Here is a 24,041-nt window from a genome sequence, read left to right as displayed (position 1 = left end):
TCCCATAACCAGAATGGTCAATTTCATCACTCAACACATCATGTTCTTGACGGTAAGTATTATTCACAATGATTATGCTTCACATCAGGCACGAGGACAGTTAGACACCAAGAAGTGTTCTACCACTAGCCCTTTTGCAGTGCACAAAAGCCCCTGCCATTTGAATGCATGTAGACTTTTATATGCACAGAAGCTTCCCTTCACCTCCTTGGTAAATAGATTTATTGACTGTAGTCATTGTGTTAACAGAAATTATGACTGTTTTTCTTGCGTGATTCATTTTAATTGAGGGTGTCCTTTTCTTTTTGGGAGGGGGAGGGACACCTGCCCCCAAAATGTCTGTGCAATGCCTGCTTCAAATAATGTTTTAACAGCAGAAAACAGATGCCAAAGTTCTGGTTGCATGTTGAAACTGGTATAATAACATACCCCAGGCATGGACTGTTGGATTTAAGACACCATGCAAAATGATCACGCTTCATTTGAAGTGCACGTCATTTAACTCCCATGTAAACCAAACCAGTTCATTAACACACACACTTAAATATCACCTTCAAGACAGCTGTCAGCTGTCATTGTTTGCAGTTCGAGTAATGTCAGACAGGCCTGTACACTTGGACGTAATTCAGGTTTGGACTTGTGCATGATCCCCAGAAGGAAAGTTCTCATGTAAATGCACCCTTGCAATGTTAGTTTTATACGTATCTGAAATTTAGCACCAGGAGTTTTCTCACTTGCCACAATCCGTCTTGTCAGTGTTTCGTATGTCAGTGATGAGGAATTCAAACAACGATAAGCAAAAATAAGTAACACGTCACTTGAGAAATTTCTACATGAGTAAAACTTACCGCTGGATTGAGGTCATCCTTCTAGTCGACAATGCCAGCGGAAATTGCACGAGAGTTTTAGCTGTATGGAAATCAATGAAAGGTAGAGTAAAGTTAACGAAATAAATACATATTTGATCCCGAATATATGTATTGTGCAGTGGTTCCAAAAATACAATTAATCCTTACGTCCGCTGTTGAGCAGCAGTCGATTGCCCCGTTAAACGGAGTTATTTATTGACACCTCCCGCGCCCAATAAACTCTGGACCCGCAGTTGCATTAAGGTCACTTACATGTTTGTGAATGACCTTTCTTATTAACTGTGTTTACCGTTGACATTTTAAACTGGTATACTGTGTACACGAAGCAGGGTAAAATGAAGAAACAGCTCGTAAATTATAAACGCCAATGTCTTACCGTCTTTTGTATTGTCTACAGCAAGCACGTACCAGTAGCCGTCGTTAAATGTCTTTCGTTAAATGGTTTTCATCCATCTCAAATCTCTTGCCTGAGTCGAGTGAGCTCCTAAAAATGTGTGGTGAAGTGTCGTTCGCTTCTCTAGAAGGAAGCGCTTTCACTCCGCGTCCGCAACAGCTGCTTCAAAATAAAACTGACCGTACAGGACTGTCTCAGAAAATTTGAATATTGTGATAAAATTCTTTATTTTCTGTAATACAATTGAAAAAACAAAAATGTCATACATTCTGGAGTCATTACAAATCAACTGAAATATTGCAAGCCTTTTATTATTTTAATATTGCTGAATATGGCATACAGCTTAAGAAAACTCAAATATCCTATCTCAAAATATTAGAATATTTCCTCAGACCAAGTAAAAAAAAAGATTTATAACAGCAAAACAAAATCAAACATTTGAAAATATTCATTAATGCACTCAGTACTTGGTTGGGAATCCTTTTGCACGGATTACTGCAACCAATGCGGCGTGGCATGGAGGCAATCAGCCTGTGGTATTGCTGAGCTGTTATGGATGCCCAGGATGCTTCAATAGCAGCCTATAGCTCATTTGCATTGTTGGGTCTGGTGTCTTTCAGCTTCTTCTTCACAATACCCCACAAATTCTCTATGGGGCTCAGGTCAGGGGAATTGCAGGCCAATCGAGGACAGTAATACCATGGTCAGTACACCATTTACTGGTGGTTTTGGCACTGTGGGCAGGTGCCAGATCATGCTGGAAGATGAAATCATCATCTCCATAGAGCTTTTCAGCGGACGGAAGCATGTAGTGCTCTAAAATCTACATTTACTCTGGACTTTATGAAACACAGTGGACCAACACCAGCAGCTGACATGGCTCCCCAAACCATCACTGACTGTGGGAACTTCACACTGGATTTCGTCAAGTTGCATGGTGGTACAAGATGGTGTAAAATTGGGTAACGAATTTGGCCCAGGCACATTGGCTATCCCAAAACATGTAGTAGTTCCAAAATTTCACCAGGGGATGGTGTTAAAGCTTGACATAGGGGTGACCTGATAGAAAATAAAGGAAAATGTGCTTTCGGGAGTTTACAAACATATTTTTTAAGGTTGTGTTAAACTTATAATCATATTAATATCTAGTATTGGAGTGCTCGTGTGGATTGGTGGGTGGCGAAGAATGTGCAGGCAAACTGCATGAACTTGTTTTCTTTGAAGTGTTGTGGAATAGGCCCAGATAGGGAGTACCGGACGAGAACACCTCAAGGTCGGTGAGGAACGAGAACAACAGCACGTCTATGTGGCCGGGCTTCGAGGGGAAAACCCAACCGCCTGACCTCAGCGACACCTGGACGGGGAGGAGATGGCCATCGATCAATCATCTCACAATATTTTGCATGCTTTAATATTCATATTGTGTTTCTTTAAAACTGGGCAACCCGGAAGAATGTGTCGTCTTTTGGTGGTCACAAAAACGCACGAGTTTTAGTGTGAGGGACCCGGGACCCAGGCCTGTATTAGTGCGCTTTGTCAGGAATAAACAATTGGTAAATTTGGTCTGATTGATCTACTGGTCTTCTCTTTGACAGAACGAACTCGCAAAATTGTTAGGTGCGCCAGTGTGTGGATTAGGACATAGCAATTTATGTGTTAAGTGTTGATCGCAATTTGGAGTCAGATCAATAACTAAAATCCGTAACCTAACAAAACTAACAAATCTAATAGATTAAATTGTTAGCAATTGGGAGGACACGACCTGTTCAAACACGTAGCAATGCACAATTTTGGAATATGAGTTTGCTATGCCATAATTTTACGATGTAACAGCTTGAGCAATATCAATATATATGTCTAAGTTAGAAGAACCCATTATTATGGTTAAGTATGATTATGTGTTAAGATTGATCTTTACTAGACAAGATATATGTTATTAATGTTGCAACGTTTTGTCCAACCTGTATTTAACATTGGTGTTCCATCCATACCTGAATGTATTAAGTTGAGAAGAGACATCAAGGGCTAATAGTGAAAGAACGAGCAAAACAGGAAACTGCATCCGGTGGCGGAGTACAGTCATGCGCAGTGGTTGCTGCTTTAAGCAATGTTGCCAAGACAACCAGTGGTTTCCGGCTGGCCTGGACAGGAATCAGCTAAGGAACATTCTCGAAGTTTCCAGAAACTTCCAGAAAGGCCACCTCACGTGCCGGTGAGGTAATTCCGATGAGGTAATGCCAGAAGCCTATAAATATGTTGTCATGACACGGAGTGGCACGCTTCTTCCTAGTCAGGGCGATTGTGACGCTGCCCGGAGTAAAAGAACGTTGTTTAGACGAAGATGGATTTTTCATTCTTTTTGAGATTGAACCAAAATCTACTAAAAATGAATTTCCAGAGTCTTTGAATTTGACTTTGTCAAATTTTAAGCTTCGAATTAGACTTTGTCAAATTTTAAGCTTTGAGGAAGGCAGAGGAGACAGCCGCTCCGGGCAGAAAGGGGAAGACGCCAATTTTACTTCTTTGGCTACGCTCCTCACGGCCAGACCTTTCCTCTTTTTTAAACAGAATTCGGATTTTGGAACAAAGGAGAGCCGATCACTCGACTTGTTCAACCAAATAGGATTTTAGACCTTTAGTCTCCTCTTTTGTTCTGATTGGGTGAGTGTTGTTTTTTCAACTTGTAATTCTTTTTCTTGCTTATTCATTAAATCTCTTCTTAATCCTTAATTTGGTTATTGATTATTTCATATTAACTATGTTGAGCATGGTTTGATATGCAATTAGAACTTTCAAATTTCTTTATTTCCCTATCATAGTCATTCTTTAAATCCGTTAAATTCTTTTTAAAATGAAGACAGCTTTAATCCTTAACATTAGGAATTGTCAGATCTGGTTTGAAGTAGTTATCTTGAGCTCAGCTAGGGCAAGTGCGCTCTAGTGAATTAACGAATCCTTGAGGTCTTAACAAAGACATCTAAAAATATCCGTAACATAACAAAAGCATCAAACAATCGAAGGGAGCCATTATTATGACGCGGTTATTCTGACAACGTGCCTCAAATTTAAGTTACTCAGCACGAGCGTCGTTTGACTTCAGAGGGATTGGCGTCATAAAGAGATTATATTGATTCTTTTAGAATTAATTTAACTCAGGTGGTCAGAGACGGACGAGTCCCTTCACCCCGGCTTATCGAACCCTTTAATGGGAAGCCGGTCACTTTAATAAAAAGTGCAGGTTTGACAATTTCAAGCAACTTGGATTTTGCTCCTCTCCAGCCTTTCCCAAGACTCTGGCGCCTTGACCTCCAAATGAAATACAAAACTTGCTTTTGTCTGAAAAGAGGACTTTGGAGCACTTTGGAACTGTCCAGTGCTTCTTTTCCATAGCCCAAGTCAGACGCTTCTTCTGTTGTCTTGAGTTCAGATGTGGCTTGACCATGGGAATAAGGCTATTGTAGCTCATTTCCTGGACACGTCTGTGAACAGTGGCTTTTGATACCTGGACTCCAGCTTCAGTCCACTGTCTTTGAAGCTCCCCCAAATTCTGGAAGCGACTCTTCTTCACAATGCTGTTAAGGCTGCGGTCATCTCTCTTGGTTGTGCACCGTTTCCTGACACAATTCCCCCTTCCAACAGACTTTTTGTGGATGTCCTTTGAAACTGCACTCTATGAACAGCTTGCTCTTTGAGAAATTTCTTTTTGTGTCTTACCCTCCTGATGGAGAGTGTCAATGATGGTCCTCTGGACGGCAGTCAGATCAGCGGTCTTCCCCATACTTGTGATTTAGTTTACTGAACCAAGCTGAGTGTTTTTCAAGGCTCAGGAAACCCTTGCAGGTGTTGTGAGTTAATTAGACCATTCAAGTGATTAGTTGAATACCCTACTAGTATACTTTTTTATGATATTCTAATATTTTGAGATAGGATATTTGAGGTTTCTTAAGCTGTATGCCATAGTCAGCAATATTAAAATAATAAAAAGCTTGCAATATTTCAGTTGATTTGTAATGAATTCAGAATGTATGACATTTTTGTTTTTTTAATTGCATTACAGAAAATAAAGGACTTTATCACAATATTCTATTTTTCTTAGACAGTCCTGAAGAATCCTCTACCGTAGTACGTAGAGTCATAAAATATATTCTTATTGTCCAACGTTCACAACGTGTTGGGGCAGACACGCACTCACACACGCACATGCACACACGCACAAGCACACTTACTCACACACACACGCACGCACACACACGCAAGCACACGTAGGGAATACTACTGACTTCAGAAACTTGAATAATACATAAATACCTTCATGTTGTGTCAAGTCAAGTTTATTTATATAGCTCTAAATCACAGTCAAGTCTCAAAGGGCTTCACATATAAAATTTTTTTATAATTATTCTCAAACATCCCCTGATCTTAAACTCCCAGGAGGGCAAGGAAAAACTCCAAAAAACCCTACTGGGGGAAAAATGAGAAACCTTGAGAAGGGACCACAGATGGGAGGATCCCCCTTCCAGGATGACCAGGGTGCAATGGATGCCGAGAGGGCACATAGAATACATAATATAAAACAATCCAAAGAAAAAGTAGATGTCCATATTCAAAGTGAAGAGCTGCAGTAAGGTACCCTCAATTGTCCTGGCAGTGTCTTCGAGGGTGGTAATCCGCCTAAAATCCCTCATCCCAATTGATCGACAAGAAATCCAGACAGCGTTATCAGTTTGGGTGTAACCTAACCACCTCCCCAGCCGGGGAGCGGGAGGGATCGGCCACTACAGATTAATTAAAGGCTATATCATAAAAATGTGTCTTTAAACATGTCTTAAATGTTTCTAATGAGGTAGCAGTTCTAATATCCATTGGTAGGGTATTACAAAGCTCTGGAGCCCGAATAGAAAATGCTCTCGACCCTGCAGACATCTTTTCGAAGTCCCCGATCGTGTCCATATTGTCATAGTTTCTGTCCGTGTGTCTATGTGCTCGCCCCTCCCCTCAGTGTGCCCATGATCAGTGTGATCATTCTCACCTGCCTCTCGTTACCTGTCCCGTATTTAAGTTCTGTCGGCCTGTCACAACCTTGTCGGATTATTTCTTGTCTCTCGTCGTTCCTGTGTTTCTGTTTTTGCCTTGGTCGTTTTCTGTTTCAGTCTGTCGGTCGGTCCGTTAAGTTATGTTAGTGTGCCAGTTCTGTTGGTCTTGTTCCCCTCATCCTCCCGTCCAACTACCTTTTCCCTCAATAAACCCTGGTCCAAGCTGCATTTGGTCGCCCTGCTCCATTCCGATCCGTGACAAAGGAACAACGAGGTTGACGAGATACGAAGGCACTAAGCCATGCAATGATTTATAGATAAGTAGAAGAACCTTGAAGTCACATCTTAAATGGACCGGGAAACAATGTAAATTGGCTAATATTGGGGTAATGTGATAAAATTTTCTTGTCCGTGAGAGCAGCCTTGAAGCGGCATTTTGTACTAACTGTAGACTTTTGATAATGGATTTAGGAAGACCAGAGAATACAGTAATCCCTCGCTACATTGCGGTTCGTTTTTCGCGGTTTCACTACAGCTCGGATATTTTTTTCCAAATTAAAAAAAAAATTAAGTCAAAATAAAACTTCTAAATTGAGGAATTATGGCACAGCAGACATTCCAGAAAATGGCACTGTTGCGCTATTTTCTGGAATGTCTGCTGTACGCGCACTTGCTCCTTTTTTTGCTCCTCTTATTTATTTATTTGTCAAAGTCAAAGTCAAAGTCAGCTTTATTGTCAATTTCTCCACATGCCAAAGACACACAAAGAAACCGAAATTTCGTTCCCCCCTATCCCACGGTGACAAGACATGGCTCACAACAGACAAACAAGTAAACAAGTACAACAAAAGCGTGCTGAATAAATAATGAATAAATAACGCAACAATAAATAAATAAATAAGAGGAGCAGAAAAAAAAAGGAGCAAGTGCGCGTACAGCAGATGTTAGAGATTTGCTCACTCCAACTTATTTTGCAAGAACCACACGGGAGACAAGCAAGTCCTTTTTAGACACCTGCAGGTGGAGAGTTCACTCGTTCAAGGAATGAAGTCTGAACCCTCGTTCCTGCGAGGGGATATTTATTAAGAGAAACAGAGTGGGGGTTGAGAGTGGGGGTCAGAGTAGACAAATGGCCGAAGCCCCTGGCTGATCAAAGCACAGCAGGGGGTCCTTCACGATGTTGTGTGAACAAAACAACTTTGATTGCTTCCTCTGCAGCTAGTCAATCAGTTCAAAAGATCTTAGCACTTTGTTCTACTACTTTTGTTAAGACAGGACAAGCGAGTTTAATTATTACAGGTTACATTCCAACATAATCATAGGATCAAACTAACCTGAAAACCCTAACAGCAGACATTCCCGAAAATAGCGCAACAGTGCCGCACGCTACGCAGAAGGGGGTAGCGAGTTCAGGGCCCTAACAGCCTGGAGAAAGAAGCTGTTGGCGAGTCTGGTGGTGCGGGAGCGCAGGCTCCTGTAGCCCTTCCCAGAGGGCAGAAGGTCAAACAAAGAGTGAGCCGGGTGACTCACATCACTGGCAATCGAGGTTGCCTTGCGGGCAAGATGGGAGGTGTAAATGTCCTTCAGGGAGGGGAGCGAAGCACCAATAATCTTACTAGCCGTATTCACTATGCGCTGCAGGGCCTTCAAGTTCTGTTCAGTGCAGTTACCACCCCAGACAGCGATGCAACTGGTGAGGACGCTCTCAATGGTGCCACGGTAGAATGTAGACAGGACTGCCTGAGGAGCACATGCACGCCTGAGCTTCCGCAGGAAGTACAGGCGGCGCTGAGCTTTCTTTGCCAGTGACGAGGTGTTTGCGGACCAGGAGAGGTCCTCACTGATGTGCACCCCCAGGAACTTGGTGCAGCTCACCCTCTCCACCACAGCACCGTCGATGATCAGCGGCAGGTGTGTTGTGTGACCCTTCCGGAAGTCAACAATGATTTCCTTGGTCTTATTGACGTTCAGCAGGAGGTTGTTGTCCCTGCACCACGTGGTCAGAAGGTCAACTTCCGACCTGTACCGAGTCTCGTCGCCCTTCGTGATGAGACCCACCAGAGTCGTGTCGTCAGCAAACTTCACGATGCGGTTGTCGCTGTAGGTCGCAGAGCAGTCATGCGACAGCAGGGTGAAGAGCAATGGACTGAGCACGCAGCCCTGGGGGGCCCCCGTGCTCAGCGTGATGCTGGCGGAGATTTTGTCGCCAACACGCACCACCTGAGGCCTCTGACAGAGGAAGTCCAGTAGCCAGTTGCAGAGGGAGGTACTGAGGCCCAGTTCGTCGAGTTTGGAGATGAGTCGCTGCGGCACAATGGTGTTGAAGGCAGAGCTGAAGTCCACAAACAGCAACCTCACATATGAGTCCTTTCTCTCCTGGTGGGTGAGGGCCGAGTGGAGGGCAGAGCAGATGGCATCCTCAGAGGACCGCTTGCCACGGTACGCAAACTGGAAAGGGTCAATGGTGGGGGGGAGAACGGACTTGATGTGCTCCATGACCAGCCGCTCAAAGCACTTCATGATGATGGGCGTCAGTGCCACAGGGCGGTAGTCATTGAAGCAGGACGGTGCAGGTTTCTTCGGCACAGGAACGATGGTGGCAGCCTTGAAACACGAGGGGACGATGGCCTGCTGCAGGGAAACGTTAAAGATGTCCGTGAAGACACCCGACAGCTCCCCAGCGCAGTCCTTCAGCGCTCGACCCGGGATGTTGTCAGGGCCCGCCGCCTTACGGGTGTCAATAGCGGCAAGCGCCCTCCTCACATCGTCGGCAGAGAGGCGCAGGGGCTGCTCGTGTGGGGGGGGAGCGGTCTTCAGCGGGCAAGTGCTGTTCTGGGCGTCGAAGCGAGCAAAGAAGCGGTTCAGATCGTTCAGCAGACGGACGTCGCCCTCACAGCTCCTCGGCGCGGGCTTGTAGTCCGTGATGGTCTGAATGCCCCGCCAAAGGCTACGTGCGTCCTTGCTGTCCTTGAAGTGGGTGGAGACCTTGCACGAGAACGCCTTCTTCGCTTCTTTGATGCCCCGGGACAGGTCGGCCTTCGCTGACCTCAAGCCAGCCTCATCCCCCGCTCTGAAAGCCTTGTCCCTGGCCCTCAACAGTCTGAGGACAGCCCCCGTCAGCCACGGCTTCCAGTTCGCGCGAGTGACGACGGATTTCGAGCAAGTCACATCATCGATGCACTTCGTGATGTAAGAAGTAACAGTGCCAGTATACTCCTCTATGTCCGTCCAATCGTTGTAGGTGGCTGCCTGCTTAAACAAGTCCCAGTCAGTGGTGTCGAAGCAGTCACGAAGTGCATCGGAGGCACCCTCAGGCCACACTCGAACCTGCCTCCGAACCGGCCTGGATGCCTTTACCAATTGTCTGTATGCGGGCAAAAGCAAAACGGTGAGATGGTCAGAAAGCCCAAGATGGGGGAGGGGGGTGGCTTTGAAAGCTCCCTTTTGCGCCGAGTAGACTAGGTCCAGGAAGCTGTCTCCACGTGTCGGAAAAGGAACATGCTGGTGAAGCCTCGGGAAAACAGACTTCAGGTTGGCATGATTGAAGTCTCCAGCGAAGATGGTGAAACCGTCAGGGTGCGCTGTTTGCTGTTCACTGACAGCCTGGTACAGTTCACCAAGCGCCGCGATCCTGTCTCCTTCGATGTTGGAAGACGGGATGTATACCGCGACTAGCAGAATCGCGGTAAATTCCCTCGGCAGATAAAAAGGACGGCACTTAATGATCACAAACTCCACAAGCGGCGAGCAGTGCTTACATACCACCACAGAGTCCCGGCACCATTCTTCTCGGATGTAGACGCATATTCCACCTCCTCGCGACTTTCCCCCTCGTACAATGGCACGGTCCGCCCGATAGCACGCTAGCCGCTCCAGATGCACTGCAGAGTCCGGAATGTTGTCACTCAACCAGGTCTCGGTGAACACGAGCACACAGCAGTTCCGCACCGTCCGGTTCGTAGACCTCAGCAGGCGAATGTAATCCATTTTGTTGTCCAGCGATCGAACATTCGCCAGATGAATGGCGAATTTGTTGTGTTATTTATTCATTATTTATTCAGCACGCTGTTGTTATACTTGTTTACTTGTTTGTCTGTTGTGGGCCATGTCTTGTCACCGTGGGATAGGGGGGAACGAAATTTCGGTTTCTTTGTGTGTCTTTGGCATGTGGAGAAATTGACAATAAAGCTGACTTTGACTTTGACAAAACTTGTCCACATGCCAGCAGAAGGCAAGGAGTGCCCACACAATTGCAGTGCGTAAACTTGTACCTTTTTATGTAAAAATTGTAATAATAAGAGTTCTAAAAACATGTTCTGTATGTTATTTATACTATTAATGTATTATTTACATGTTTGAAAAAATTATTTAATGTTCTAGTAATAAAATATGCACTTAAATGGTTTCATATACATTTATTGACACACAAAAAATTTACAGATAAAAAAAAAAATGTACAGATGAGGGGGTGACCGTGTTTCGCGGATTTCACTTATCGCGGGTGGTTTTTGGAACCAATTATCCACGATAAATGAGGGATTACTGTAATGCATTCCTTCTCAAATAGTGGGGCGCGCCCCATTGGCATGTGACACCAGGGAACATACTTTTCTTTTGGCTGTACTAGATTAAAGGGTAATTAGCCATCCACTGCAGTAGGTGGGAGTGGCGGTATCACTGTAAGAGACTGTAAGAGTGTGCGCAAGGAGTATTCGCTCTACAGTCGAGAGCGCACGGATCATACGCACACACAGCACAGAGCAGGCGATAAAAAGTGCAGTGGGACACCATGGAAAAATATTGAACAGGATTGAAAAGAACGGCGGAGAGAGACGGAGATAAGGGAATTGAGAGTGACACAAAAGCTGAGACAAGGAAATATGACGAAGTGTACGTAGCGCTCGGCTTCAGTGTGACTACGATGGGAGACGAGGAAAGACCGGTGTGTTTACTGTGCCTTACAACGCGGACAGTATGAACAGAGATGGGGACTCGAGTCACTGTGACTCGAATCGACTCGAGTCGCTGTTTTGATGACTTGTGACTTGACTTGACAAAAAATGAAAAAACTTGAGACTCGACTTGGACTTGGAAATTACAGACTCCGGACTTGACTTGACTTGACTTGAGACACAATGACTTGAATGACTTCAGTGTTATTTAATTTATGTTTTCAGTTTGAATATAAAATTAATAATACATTTAAAAAAATAATATCGATAACACGGTAGGAGCCCAGGTTGAGAATGGCGTTGTCATGATTGGATCACTACCCTGTCAATCAATCAGTTGTGCCCGCTCTACCTACCGAACTTGTTTATTGGAGAATCACGGCCCTTTATATCAGACATGCGCAAACATTGTTATTCTACTTTATTAGTGTGAAGGCCTTCGCCTTCACACTATTGTTATTCTACTTTATTATTAGTATTATTATTATTAGTGTGAAGGCGAAGGCCTTCACACTATTGTTATTCTACTTTATTATTATTATTATTATTATTATTGTGTGAAGGCGATGGCCTTCACACATATGTTATTCTACACCATTCTCTATTATTATTATTGTGTGAAGGCGATGGCCTTCACACATATGTTATTCTACACCATTCTCTATTATTATTATTATTGTGTGAAGGCGATGGCCTTCACACATATGTTATTCTACACCATTCTCTATTATTATTGTGTGAAGGCGATGGCCTGTTATGTTATTCTACACCATTCTCTATTATTATTATTATTATTATTATTGTGTGAAGGCGAAGGCCTTCACACATTGTTATTCTACTTTATTATTATCATTATTATTATTAGTGTGAAGGTGAAGACCTTCACACTATTGTTATTGCTGTCCTTTATTATTATTATTATTATTATTAGTGTGAAGGTGAAGACCTTCACACTATTGTTATTGCTGTCCTTTATTATTATTAGTGTGAAGGTGAAGACCTTCACACTATTGTTATTGCTGTCCTTTATTATTATTATTATTATTATTATTATTATTATTAGTGTGAAGGTGAAGACCTTCACACTATTGTTATTGCTGTCCTTTATTATTATTATTATTATTATTAGTGTGAAGGTGAAGACCTTCACACTATTGTTATTGCTGTCCTTTATTATTATTATTAGTGTGAAGGTGAAGACCTTCACACTATTGTTATTGCTGTCCTTTATTATTATTAGTGTGAAGGTGAAGACCTTCACACTATTGTTATTGCTGTCCTTTATTAGTGTGAAGGTGAAGACCTTCACACTATTGTTATTGCTGTCCTTTATTATTGTGTGAAGGCGATGGCACATATGTTATTCTACACCATTCTCTATTATTAGTGTGAAGGTGAAGACCTTCACACTATTGTTATTGCTGTCCTTTATTAGTGTGAAGGTGAAGACCTTCACACTATTGTTATTGCTGTCCTTTATTAGTGTGAAGGTGAAGACCTTCACACTATTGTTATTGCTGTCCTTTAATTAGTGTGAAGGTGAAGACCTTCACACTATTGTTATTCCTGTCCTTTATTAGTGTGAAGGTGAAGACCTTCACACTATTGTTATTGCTGTCCTTTATTATTATTAGTGTGAAGGTGAAGACCTTCACACTATTGTTATTGCTGTCCTTTATTAGTGTGAAGGTGAAGACCTTCACACTATTGTTATTGCTGTCCTTTATTAGTGTGAAGGTGAAGACCTTCACACTATTGTTATTGCTGTCCTTTATTAGTGTGAAGGTGAAGACCTTCACACTATTGTTATTGCTGTCCTTTATTATTAGTGTGAAGGTGAAGACCTTCACACTATTGTTATTGCTGTCCTTTATTATTAGTGTGAAGGTGAAGATTCACATTTTTGTTGTTCCAGTTTGAAATTCACTTATTTCAACACATTCAAATCACATTGGGGACATTCCCAAACTTGCCAAATTCAAAAATTTCACGTTTTCACTTTTAAAATTTGCACAAAATTTTGCAAAATTTCACAAAATTTAGTTTTTCACTTCTAGTTTCTAAATTTTTCCACCGATTCAACTCGTTCCAACTTTCAACTGTTCATCTTTTGCCTACCTATTCCACACCTTCCCACTTACCAAAATTTCCAAATTTTCAATTTTGAAATTCACACCAAATTTTCCCAAAATTTAGTTTTTCCCTTCTAATTTCTACATTTTTTCAACCGATTCAACCCATTCCAACTTTATTCACTTTGTTCACCTTATGCTTACCATATTCACCCCCTTCACCCCCACTTCCACAATTCAACCCTTGACCCCCACTTCCAGAGCCATCTTGGATTGACCCTGAAGTGCCCCAATGAACTCGGAATGAACCGGAAGTGCCCCAAATCAAACCGGAATTGACCCCAAATGAACAGGAAGTGACCTCAGGTAAACCGGAAGTGACCCCAAATCAAACCGGAAGTAACCTTTTAAACCGGAAGTGACCTTTTTAAACCGGAAGTGACCCCAAATAAACCGGAAGTGACCTCAGCTAGACCGGAAGTGCCTCTAATCAAACCGGAAGTGACCCAAATCAAACCGGAAGTGACCCCAAATGAACCGGAAGTGACCTCAGGTAAACCGGAAGTGACCCCAAATCAAACCGGAAGTGACCTTTTTAAACAGGAAGTGACCTTTTTAAACCGGAAGTGACCCCAAATAAACCGGAAGTGACCTCAGCTAGACCGGAAGTGCCTCTATTCAAACCGGAAGTGACTCAATTAGACCGGAAGTGACCCAAATCAAACCGGAAGTGACCCCAAATGAACCGGAAGTGACCTCAGGTAAACTGGAAGTGACCCCAAATCAAACTGGAAGTGACCTTTTTAAACCGGAAGTGACCTTTTTAAACCGGAAGTGACCCCAAATAAACCGGAAGTGACCTCAGCTAGACCGGAAGTGCCTCTAATCAAACCGGAAGTGACCCAAATAGACCGGAAGTGACCTTATTTCAACATTAACTGCCCTAAATAGCTACATTAGGCGCTAACTTTTGCATTTATTGTCCGATTGAACCCGTTTCAACATTTTGACCCCAAAAGTGAACCTCCTGAAGCCGTTTTTTTTTGTTTTGTTCCAAATTTCAAAAAATTTTGGCGCAATTGCTTTTTCTTTTAATTCCCACTCATTCTCTATAGGGATTCAAGATTTGCTCTAACTTCTACATTATTTAACCGTTTCAACCCATTCCAACTTTCAACTGTTCATCTTTTGCCTACCTATTCCACAACCTCCCACTTACCAAAAATTCCAAACTTTCAAATTTGAAATTCAACCAAATTCTCCAAAATTTAGTATTACACTTCTATTTTCCACATTTCTCAAGAAATTCAACTCATTTCAACATCATTCGGCATCATTCCCCAAGAAGTGATTCAAAGTATTCGCCTTCACACGCAATTTCCCCAGAAATTGCATTTTCTAGTTATTGTGTGAAGGCGATGGCCTTCACACATATGTTATTCTACACCATTCTCTATTATTATTATTCTTCTATTTTATTCCCGCCACTTTTTTGTCCCGCTTCTTCTTCCACATAATTCATCCGATTCACTCCGTTCCACTTTTGACGTATTCCAAATATTCACGAGATGAGCGCTTCCATTTTTCTCGTTCCGAAAATTTTCCGATTTCGCAAAATTCGCGAATTTACGACAAATTTTTCCCCATTCATTCTCAATGGCAGATTCGACATTTCACATTTACGTCATTCCCCTTTTAAATTCACCTCATTCAGCACATTCAAACCACATTCGGAATGATTCTCGACATTCCCAAAATTCCCAAATTCAAAAATTTCACGTTTTCACGTTAAAAATTTCGACAAAATTTCACAAAATTCCGTTTTCACCTCTAATTTGTACAATTTTTGACCGATTCAACCCATTCCAACTTTCAACTGTTCATCTTTTTCCTACCTATTCCACACCTTCCCACTTACAAAAATTTCCAAATTTTTTATTTTGAAATTCACACCAAATTCTACAAAATTTCGTTTTTCTACTCTAATTTCTACATTTTTCAACCGATTCAACCCATTCCAACTTTATTCACTTTGATTACCTCATCCTTACCGTATTCACCCCCTTCACCCCCACTTCCACTATGCTTACACAATTCAACCCTTGACCCCCACTTCCAGTGTGGCGGCCATCTTGGATTGAGCCTGAAGTGCTCCCAATGAACCTAGAATGAACCGGAAGTGCCCCAATTCGAACCGGAAGTGACCTTAGGTAAACAGGAAGTGACCTCAGGTAAACCGGAAGTGACCCCAAATCAAACCGGAAGTGACCTTTTTAAACCGGAAGTGACCTTTTTAAACCGGAAGTGACCCAAATAAACCGGAAGTGACCTCAGCTAGACCGGAAGTGCCTCTAATCAAACCGGAAGTGACCCAAATAGACCGGAAGTGACCCAAATTAAACCGGAAGTGACCATATTTCAACATTAGGTGCCTTAAATACCTACATTTGGGCTAACTTTTACAAATTTTGGCCGATTAAACCCGTTTCAACATTTTAACCCCAATAGTGAACCTCCTGAAGGCATTTTTTTTCCTTTTGTTCCAAATTTCAAAGAATTTTGGCGCAATTTTTTTTCTTTTAATTCCCATTCATTCTCTATTAGGATTCAAGATTTGCTCTAACTTCTACATTTTTTAACCAATTCAACTCGTTCCAACTTTCAACTGTTCATCTTTTGCCTTCCTATTCCACAACTTCCCACTTACCAAAAATTCTCTGCAATTTTGTTTTTCTACTCTAATTTCTACATTTTTGAACCGATTCAACCCATTCCAACTTTATTCACTTTGTTCACCTTATGCTTACCATATTCACCCCCTTGACCCCCACTTCCAGTGTGGCGGCCATCTTGGATTGACCCTGAAGTGCCCCCAATGAACCCAGAATGAACCAGAAGTATCTCAAATCAAACCGCAAGTGACCTCAGGTAAACCGGAAGTGACCTTAGGTAAACCGGAAGTGACCCCAAATCAAACCGGAAGTGACCCCAAATCAAACCAGAAGTGACCTTTTTAAACCAGAAGTGACCTTTTTAAACCGGAAGTGACCCCAAATAAACCGGAAGTGACCTCAGCTGGACCGCCTTCGGGTGGGGGGACGGGTCCTGACTGTTGTTTGTGTCTATGCACCAAACGGCAGCTCAGAGTACCCACCCTTCTTGGGGTCCCTGGAGGAAGTGCTGGAGAGCGCTCCTTCTGGGGACTCCATCGTTCTACTGGGTGACTTCAATGCTCACGTGGGCAATGACAGTGAGACCTGGAAGGGCGTGATTGGGAGGAACGGCCCCCCCGATCTGAACCCGAGCGGTGTTCTATTGTTGGACTTCTGTGCTCGACACGGATTTTCAATAATGAACACCATGTTCAAGCATAAGGGTGTCCATGTGTGCACTTGGCACCAGGACACCCTAGGCCGCAGTTCGATGATCGACTTTGTAGTCGTGTCATCGGATTTGCGGCCGCATGTTTTGGACACTCGGGTGAAGAGAGGGGCGGAGCTGTCAACTGATCACCACCTGGTGGTGGGTTGGCTCTGATGGTGGGGGAAGATGCCGGTCCGACCTGGCAGACCCAAACGCTCTGTGAGGGTCTGCTGGGAACGTCTGGCAGAATGTCCTGTCAGGAAGAGCTTCAACTCCCACCTCCGGCAGAGCTTTTCCCACGTCCGGGGGGAGGCGGGGGACATTGAGTCTGAGTGGCCCATGTTCCGCGCCTCCATTGTTGAGGCGGCCGACCGGAGCTGTGGCCGTAAGGTCGTTGGTGCCTGTCGTGGCGGCAATCCCCGAACCCGCTGGTGGACACCAGCGGTAAGGGATGCCGTCAAGCTGAAGAAGGAGTCCTATCGGGCCATTTTGGCCTGCGGGACTCCGGAGGCAGCTGACAGGTACCGGATGGCCAAGCGGAACACGGCTTCGGCGGTTGCTGAGGCAAAAACCCGGGCGTGGGAGGAGTTTGGTGAGGCCATGGAGAACGACTTCCGGACGGCTTCGAGGAAATTCTGGTCCACCATCCGGCGTCTCAGGAGGGGCAAGCAGTGCAACTTCAACACTGTTTACAGAGGGGATGGCGTGCTGCTAACCTCGATTCGGGACGTCGTGAGTCGGTGGGGAGAATACTTCAAAGACCTCCTCAATTCCACCTTCACACCTTCCATTGAGGAAGCAGGGCCTGGAGACTCTGAGGCGAATTCTCCAATCTCTGGGGTCGAAGTCACTGAGGTAGTTAAAAAAACTCCTCGGTGGCAAGGCCCCGGGGGTGGATGAGATCCGCCCTGAGTTTTTGAAGGCTCTGGCTGTTGTGGGGCTGTCATGGCTGACACGCCTCTACAACATTGCGTGGACATCGGGGACAGTGCCTCTGGATTGGCAGACTGGGGTGGTGGTTGCCCTCTTTAAGAAGGGGGACCGGAGGGTGTGTTCCAATTACAGGGGAATCACACTCCTCAGCCTCCCCGGTAAGGTCTATTCAGGGGTGCTGGAGAGGAGGGTCCGTCAGGAGGTCGAACCTCGGATTCAGGAGGAGCAGTGTGGCTCTCGTCCTGGCCGTGGAACAGTGGACCAGCTCTACACCCTCGGCAGGATCCTCGAGGGTGCATAGGAGTTCGCCCAACCAGTCCACATGTGTTTTGTGGACTTGGAGAAGACGTTCGACCGTGTCCCTCGGGACACCACAGGTTCTGTGGAGGGTGCTTCGGGAGTACGGGGTGCCGAGCCAACTGATAAGGCCGGTTCGGTCCCTGTATCACCGATGCCAGAGTCTGGTCCGCATTTCCGGCAGTAAGTCGGATTCGTTCCCAGTGAGGGTTTGCCCTTTGTCACCGATTCTGTTCATAATTTTTATGGACAGAATTTCTAGGCGCAGCCGAGGCGTTGAGGGGGTCCGGTTTGGGGACCTCAGCATCGCGTCTCTGCTTTTTGCAGATGACGTGGTGTTGTTGGCTTCTTCAGGCCGTGACCTCCAGCTCTCGCTGGAACGGTTCGCAGCCGAGTGTGAAGCGGTCGTGATGAGGGTCAGCACCTCCAAATCCGAGTCCATGGTCCTCGATCGGAAAAGGGTGGAATGCCCTCTCCGGATCGGGGATGAGATCCTGCCCCAAGTGGAGGAGTTCAAGTATCTTGGAGTCTTGTTCACAAGTGAGGGGAGGATGGAGCGCGAGATCGACAGGCGGATCGGTGCAGCGTCGGCAGTAATGCGGACCCTGTACCGGTCTGTTGTGGTGAAGAGAGAGCTGAGCCAAAAGGCAAAGCTCTCAATTTACCAGTCGATTTACGCTCCTACCCTCACCTATGATCACGAGCTATGGGTCGTGACTGAAAGAACGAGATCCCGGATACAAGCGGCCGAAATGGGTTTTCTCCGCAGGATGTCCGGGGTCTCCCTTAGAGATAGGGTGAGAAGCTCGGTCATCCGGGAGAGACTCGGAGTAGAGTCGCTACTCCTCCACGTAGAGAGGAGCCAGATGAGGTGGCTCGAGCATCTTATCAGGATGCCTCCTGGACGCCTCCCTGGGGAAGTGTTCCGGGCATGTCCCACCGGTAGGAGACCCCGGGGACGACCCAGGACGCGCTGGAGAGACTATGTCTCTCAGCTGGCCTGGGAACACCTTGGGATCCGCCGGGATGAGCTGGATGAAGTGGCTGGGGAGAGGGAAGTCTGGGAGTCCCTCCTAAAGCTGCTGCCCCCGCGACCCGACCCCGGATAAGCGGAAGAAGATGGATGGATGGATGGATGGATGGATGGATGGATGGATGGATGGATGGATGGATGGATGGATGGATGGATGGATGGATTGTCTCTCCTTAAAGTCAGACATTACAAAAATCATATTTCACAGCAATCCATTTTATAAATAATCTGCTTCAGATGAGTGACTGTAAAAACAGGGCAGGGAGTATACATATCTTCCAAGCAGTACATAAAACAGATAAAAGGAGCAGATATAGTAACTGAGTTGGTGAAAGATGAACAAAAAGTGACACATGTATAGCAACCAAGCTGAAATAGCTGCAATGACAAACGAGTTGGCTACTAGGGATGAGTGAGTACACCATTATCGGTATCTGTTCAATCAACTAGATTATCAACATCCGTACTCTGAATGGGGCTAAACCCGGAAGTGGGTGTGGTTCAACCCAGAAATAGGCTGATCCTGCCCCACGAGTTGTCTTTTTTGCCGGAAATGTATACGAGTTGATCGAGCTGACATAAAGCCACAACCTTCAACAGTGGAAGCCAAGTCAACTCCATCAATTTGCCTTTCAAGTCCTGGTTTAGCTGTCCTCTTGTGAGAGTGAACTTGAAGGGCGCCACGTGTGTAAAAAGTGGCAAAGCATTCTGCTATCCCACATGGCAATGTGAAGTTAGCTAAATTTCTGTGAATCCTCAAATGACGAACTAATGCAGGGATTGAAGCTATGGTGAAATTACAGTACTTGCATGAGTAATTCATTTTGATGGCAAGCAAACTGATTACTTCCTGTGTATTACTATTTTATTTTATTACTTTTAGTGATAGTAGGCCTACTTACCGAGTTTCTGGACGTCGCAACGTGTGCTTGGTGATGGAGCCGCCAGGAGGAAAATCAACACAGAGGCAGAAGGTGGAGAAAAAAAACAGGCGGGAAAATAATCTCCCGCGCGCAGCAGAAAAATATAAAATAACGACACAGTAACGACCGTCGTACTGTCGCTGCTAGTGCTTCAGTAAGTTTTAAAAAAAAGAGAATCTGGTCAGTTAAAGAAAAACAGCGCTCTCTCGGGGCCGTTTTCGCTGCCAAACTGAAACAAATGAATACAGACGACGCAAACACATAGAAACACAACAAAAAACACACAGCACAAAACAAAGCCTTGTGTAAGAAATGTTGTTGTGGGAGCTAGAGGTGCAATCTCTGTGATCGCGATTTGTCCCGTTTACTTTGACGTGATTGGCCATTCGAAGCAAGACCGTTGAACTTTCTTGATCCTCATTGGATAAATCACGTCACCCATGTCAGCCCGTGTACGCCAGTGAAAAAGAAAAGGGAAAAAACTTAATGTTGGGAATAAAACAATGCCATGGTAAGTCATTATGAGTTAAAACTCATAATGATTATGTGATAATTAAATGACAATCATTAATTTTATTATGAGATATTTTATATCTAATATGTATCTGTATACATATATATGTATATATATATATATATATATATATATATATATATATATATATATATATATATGTATATATATATATACATATATATATATACATATACATATATATATATGTATACATATATATGTATATATTTATATATATATATACATATATATATAAATTTAATTAGGAATTTTCAATGTTCATTCATCAACAACATTGACAATAAAAATACAGTAGTTTACCTTTCTACTTACAGTACTATACCGGCTATTGTGATTTTTTTACAGTAATGCTTCGACTACTGTGTTTTTCACTGTAATACTTATCCTACTGTGATTTTGTCATGTTTACAAAGTTTAACTGTAACAATTACAGCAAGCTAATGTAAAAATCATACACAATAAGGTCACTGTGTTTAATACAGTAAGTAACTGTGGATTTCACAGCCATTTTTAACAGTCGACATTGACAATAAAATTACAGTAAGTTTACATTACTATTTACAGTACTATACTGGCTATTGTGATTTTTTTACAGTAAAGCTTCGACTACTGTGTTTTTCACTGTGGTGTAACTGTAACAATTACAGTATTCTACTGTAATAATCATACACAGTAAGGTTACTGTGTTTAATACAGTAAGTAACTGTAGATTTCACAGCCATTTTTAACAGTGTAAATTAATAGTATAAATACCATACAGAAAATTTTGTATAAATCTTGAAAATATAAATATTATACGCGTGTGCGTGTAACATGTTAACAAGAAGTACTGGGCAGGCTAACGGGTTAGCGGAAAGATGCTAATTCGCGATCGTGCTAACACGCGAAAACGGACCTCTAAAGCAATTTAAACGAACATTTGGAGCAATACTACATTGTCCTAAAGGTTAGACACATGTGATCGTTCATTTCTCTTGTTAGGAAACCCACTTACATCGTCAAAGACTCCTGTACCACTGTAACAGACATGTACGCGAACGTAAAACAGGAAGTGGTATCGCCTGAAAACGGCCTCCAAAATAAATCACCCTACCTCAAATCAAAGCACGGCTGAATAACATAAATAACATGGAGAATTCTTAACACATACTGTGAATATGTTTTTAGAACAACTTTTATTATTATAAATTGTTTATAACAAGGTACAAGTGGAAATACTGTAAATATGTTTTGAGAACTATTTTATTATTATAACAAATTTTCTATAACATGGTACAACACTGTAAATATGTTTTTAGAACTCTTATTATTATAACAATTTATTATAAAAAGGTACAAATGTACGCACTGCAATTGTGTGGGCACTCCTTGCCTTCTGCTGGCGTGTGGGCAAGTTTTGTGCCATAATTCCTCAATTTAGAAGTTTTATTTTGACTTTTACATTTTTTTTTTTAATTTGGAAAACAAATCCGCGCTGCAGTGAAATCACGATAAACGAACCACGATGTAGCTAGGGATTACCGTACTGCAGATTCTTTCACTTTTATTACGGTACTGTTTCATTTTTTTACTATTATTACTGTTTTATCACTATTATTTTTTATTTGTTATTATTTTATTACGACCAAAATTCGGTTTACATCGCATACATAGGAACGGATCGACGTCGTAAACCGAGGACTCCCTGTTCAGCAGTAACAAATAAACTGTATGTCTGAATAAAAGTTGAAAACAAAGGAAAACAGAAATTTTACGAGTATAACATATGATTTGAATACAGCAATACCTATATAAACTGGAAGCTTGAATAAAAATGTATATTGATTGTTTCAAACACGGATGGCTCGATGGTGCACTGGTTAGCACGACCGCCTCACATCCCAAAAACATGCTTGGTAGGCCAATTGATGTTACAGGGTGATTGTATTGACATACTGCGCTACCCTGTGGCAGCCACAAAGCCCTCACCTATAATATGGCTGTGTCACGTGTGGTTACTCCAGTTGTATTTCCTACCTGCAGCACGAATACACATTACTGAGACATAGCTGGACTCGTGTCTTCCTTATCATGCACCACACTTTATAACATGGAGACAGAAGTCCAAGTTAGCAGTTTCAGTTAGCCTGTTAGCTTTAGCACCGCGTTGGTAACGTTAAGTTAATGATGGGTTCCAAGATCCCGCCTCCGGAGCCCATGAAGATGGCTGGGGACACTCACGGCAACTGGAAAAACCTCCGAGCAGAGTTTGAAGATTATCTGCTGGTGACCGGGCTCAACGAGAAGGAGTCCAAGCAGTGGCGCTGAGACGGCTAATGGGAAACGACTGCCTCCATATTTACAGATACAACCTGGGACTCAGTGCCGACCAACAGAAGGATGTGGGTGCTATTCTGGAGGCACTGGAGAGATACTTTACCCCCGCAATGAACGTCACATTCGAGAGGTACATTTTTGGAAATTTAAAGCAAGAGGAAGGAGAACCCATTGATGCTTTTGTTGCAAGGCTAAGAGAAAAGTCTGCCTCTTGTGAGTACAGACCTATAAAAGATGAACTCTGAAAAGATGAAAGATGAAGGCTTGTCCTTGGCATTGCTGATGGGGGCGCCAGATGTCGTTTACTAAGAGAAAATGATCTCAAATTGGATCAGGCAATCATGATCTGCCGTGCAGCCGAGGTCATGGACAACAAATTAAAGACTATGTCACTGGGACACTCTGGACCTGGAGAGAGCGTCAATGCCACACAGGGGGGACAAAGATATGGACGCAGGTCTGCCAGGAGGCCATCTGAGCCCACCAACACCAGGTCTTCCGGTAGGCCATCTGAGCCCACCAACACCAGTTCACAGCCCCAGGCCATGAGAGACACTGGGGAATGTAAGTACTATGGCACAAGGCACAAATGCGGGCGAGACCAGTGCCCTGCATTTGGTAAATCCTGCCGCTCTTGTGGCACTGCCAACCATTTTGGTAAAGTATGCATGAAGAGAGGTCAGCACGCACGCCAGTTGAACGCTATGGATGACCCGTCGGCATGGGAACAAGAGGTCAGTGATGGAGATGAGAGCGTGGGGGCTGTGAACACGCAAGGGAAGAAGTGGTTTGTCAATCTGCCATTGCAACAGGGGGTCCAGAGGTGCCAGCTCGACTCTGGTGCCACCTGCAATGTGATGAGCATGAAGGACAATATGAGACTGGCGCCCAGAACGACTCTTCAGAAGTGTCTCACCAGATTGAAGCTGTACAACAGTGAGTGGATGAACTCGCTAGGGTTGTACAGCACACGGTGTGTCATTAGGGGCAGAACACACAAGCTGGACTTTGAGGTTGTGCATACAGGCCAGAGGCCCTTGCTTTCAGGGGAGACATGTGAGAGACTGGGCCTGATACGATTCACCATTCCTGAGGAGCTAAATAAAGTGGAACATTGCAGGGAGTCCTGACCAAAGAATGTCTCATCAACACATAGCACGACGTGTTCACCAGCCCAGTTGAGTCCCTGCCAGGTTATGTTCACTTTGAGCTGGACAGCAGTGTGGCGCCTGTGCAGTGTGTCCCCAGGAATGTTCCAGTGTCCCTCAAGGCAGCTGTTAAAGCACAGCTCGATCAATACGAAAAGGACGGACATTTG

At 43.9% G+C, this 24,041-nt stretch overlaps 2 protein-coding genes across 5 annotated transcripts in view; both read right to left on the bottom strand.

Annotated features, from left to right (window-relative positions):
• The window catches only part of nlrx1 (NLR family member X1), a 56,242-nt gene extending 34,783 nt beyond the window's left edge, over positions 1 to 21,459 (bottom strand). Inside the window, exons 1-2 of one of the 4 annotated variants that reach the window (XM_088381959.1) lie at positions 21,402 to 21,459; positions 849 to 909 (exon numbers count right to left, since the gene is read on the bottom strand). In XM_088381959.1, the coding sequence (XP_088238085.1) occupies positions 849 to 865 (17 nt within the window). In that variant the 5' untranslated portion in view covers positions 866 to 909; positions 21,402 to 21,459. Of the gene's footprint in view, positions 1 to 848; positions 910 to 1,245; positions 1,494 to 21,401 lie in introns of those variants that run through there. The other 3 variants (XM_088381960.1, XM_088381958.1, XM_088381957.1) reach the window with 3 other exon arrangements.
• On the bottom strand, positions 7,297 to 20,311 carry LOC148394822 (uncharacterized). Its single transcript, XM_088381356.1, has 3 exons — positions 20,238 to 20,311; positions 19,849 to 20,018; positions 7,297 to 10,177 (listed from the first exon to the last, which is right to left on the bottom strand). Exons 1-3 carry the CDS (start codon positions 20,309 to 20,311, stop codon positions 7,683 to 7,685), a joined length of 2,739 nt encoding a protein of 912 aa, XP_088237482.1. The 3' UTR covers positions 7,297 to 7,682.
• Positions 21,460 to 24,041: the final 2,582 nt, after the last annotated feature.

This window comes from Syngnathus floridae, chromosome 7 (assembly GCF_059516105.1).
Source record: "Syngnathus floridae isolate MCC-2025c chromosome 7, RoL_Sflo_1.0, whole genome shotgun sequence".
NCBI classification, from domain to species: domain Eukaryota; kingdom Metazoa; phylum Chordata; class Actinopteri; order Syngnathiformes; family Syngnathidae; genus Syngnathus; species Syngnathus floridae.
The sequence above is the reverse complement of the archived record's forward strand: the minus strand, read 5'-3'. Positions and strand labels throughout refer to the sequence as shown.

Coding starts and splice junctions, on each gene's coding strand:
- LOC148394822 (XM_088381356.1), bottom strand. CDS start 20,311: ATGGGTGACGTGATTTATCCAATGAGGATCAAGAAAGTTCAACGGTCT. Junction 20,019..20,237: donor GAATGGCCAATCACGTCAAA/GTAAACGGGACA, acceptor AACTTACTGAAG/CACTAGCAGCGACAGTACGA. Junction 10,178..19,848: donor TTGCGACGTCCAGAAACTCG/GTAAGTAGGCCT, acceptor CGGACTCTGCAG/TGCATCTGGAGCGGCTAGCG.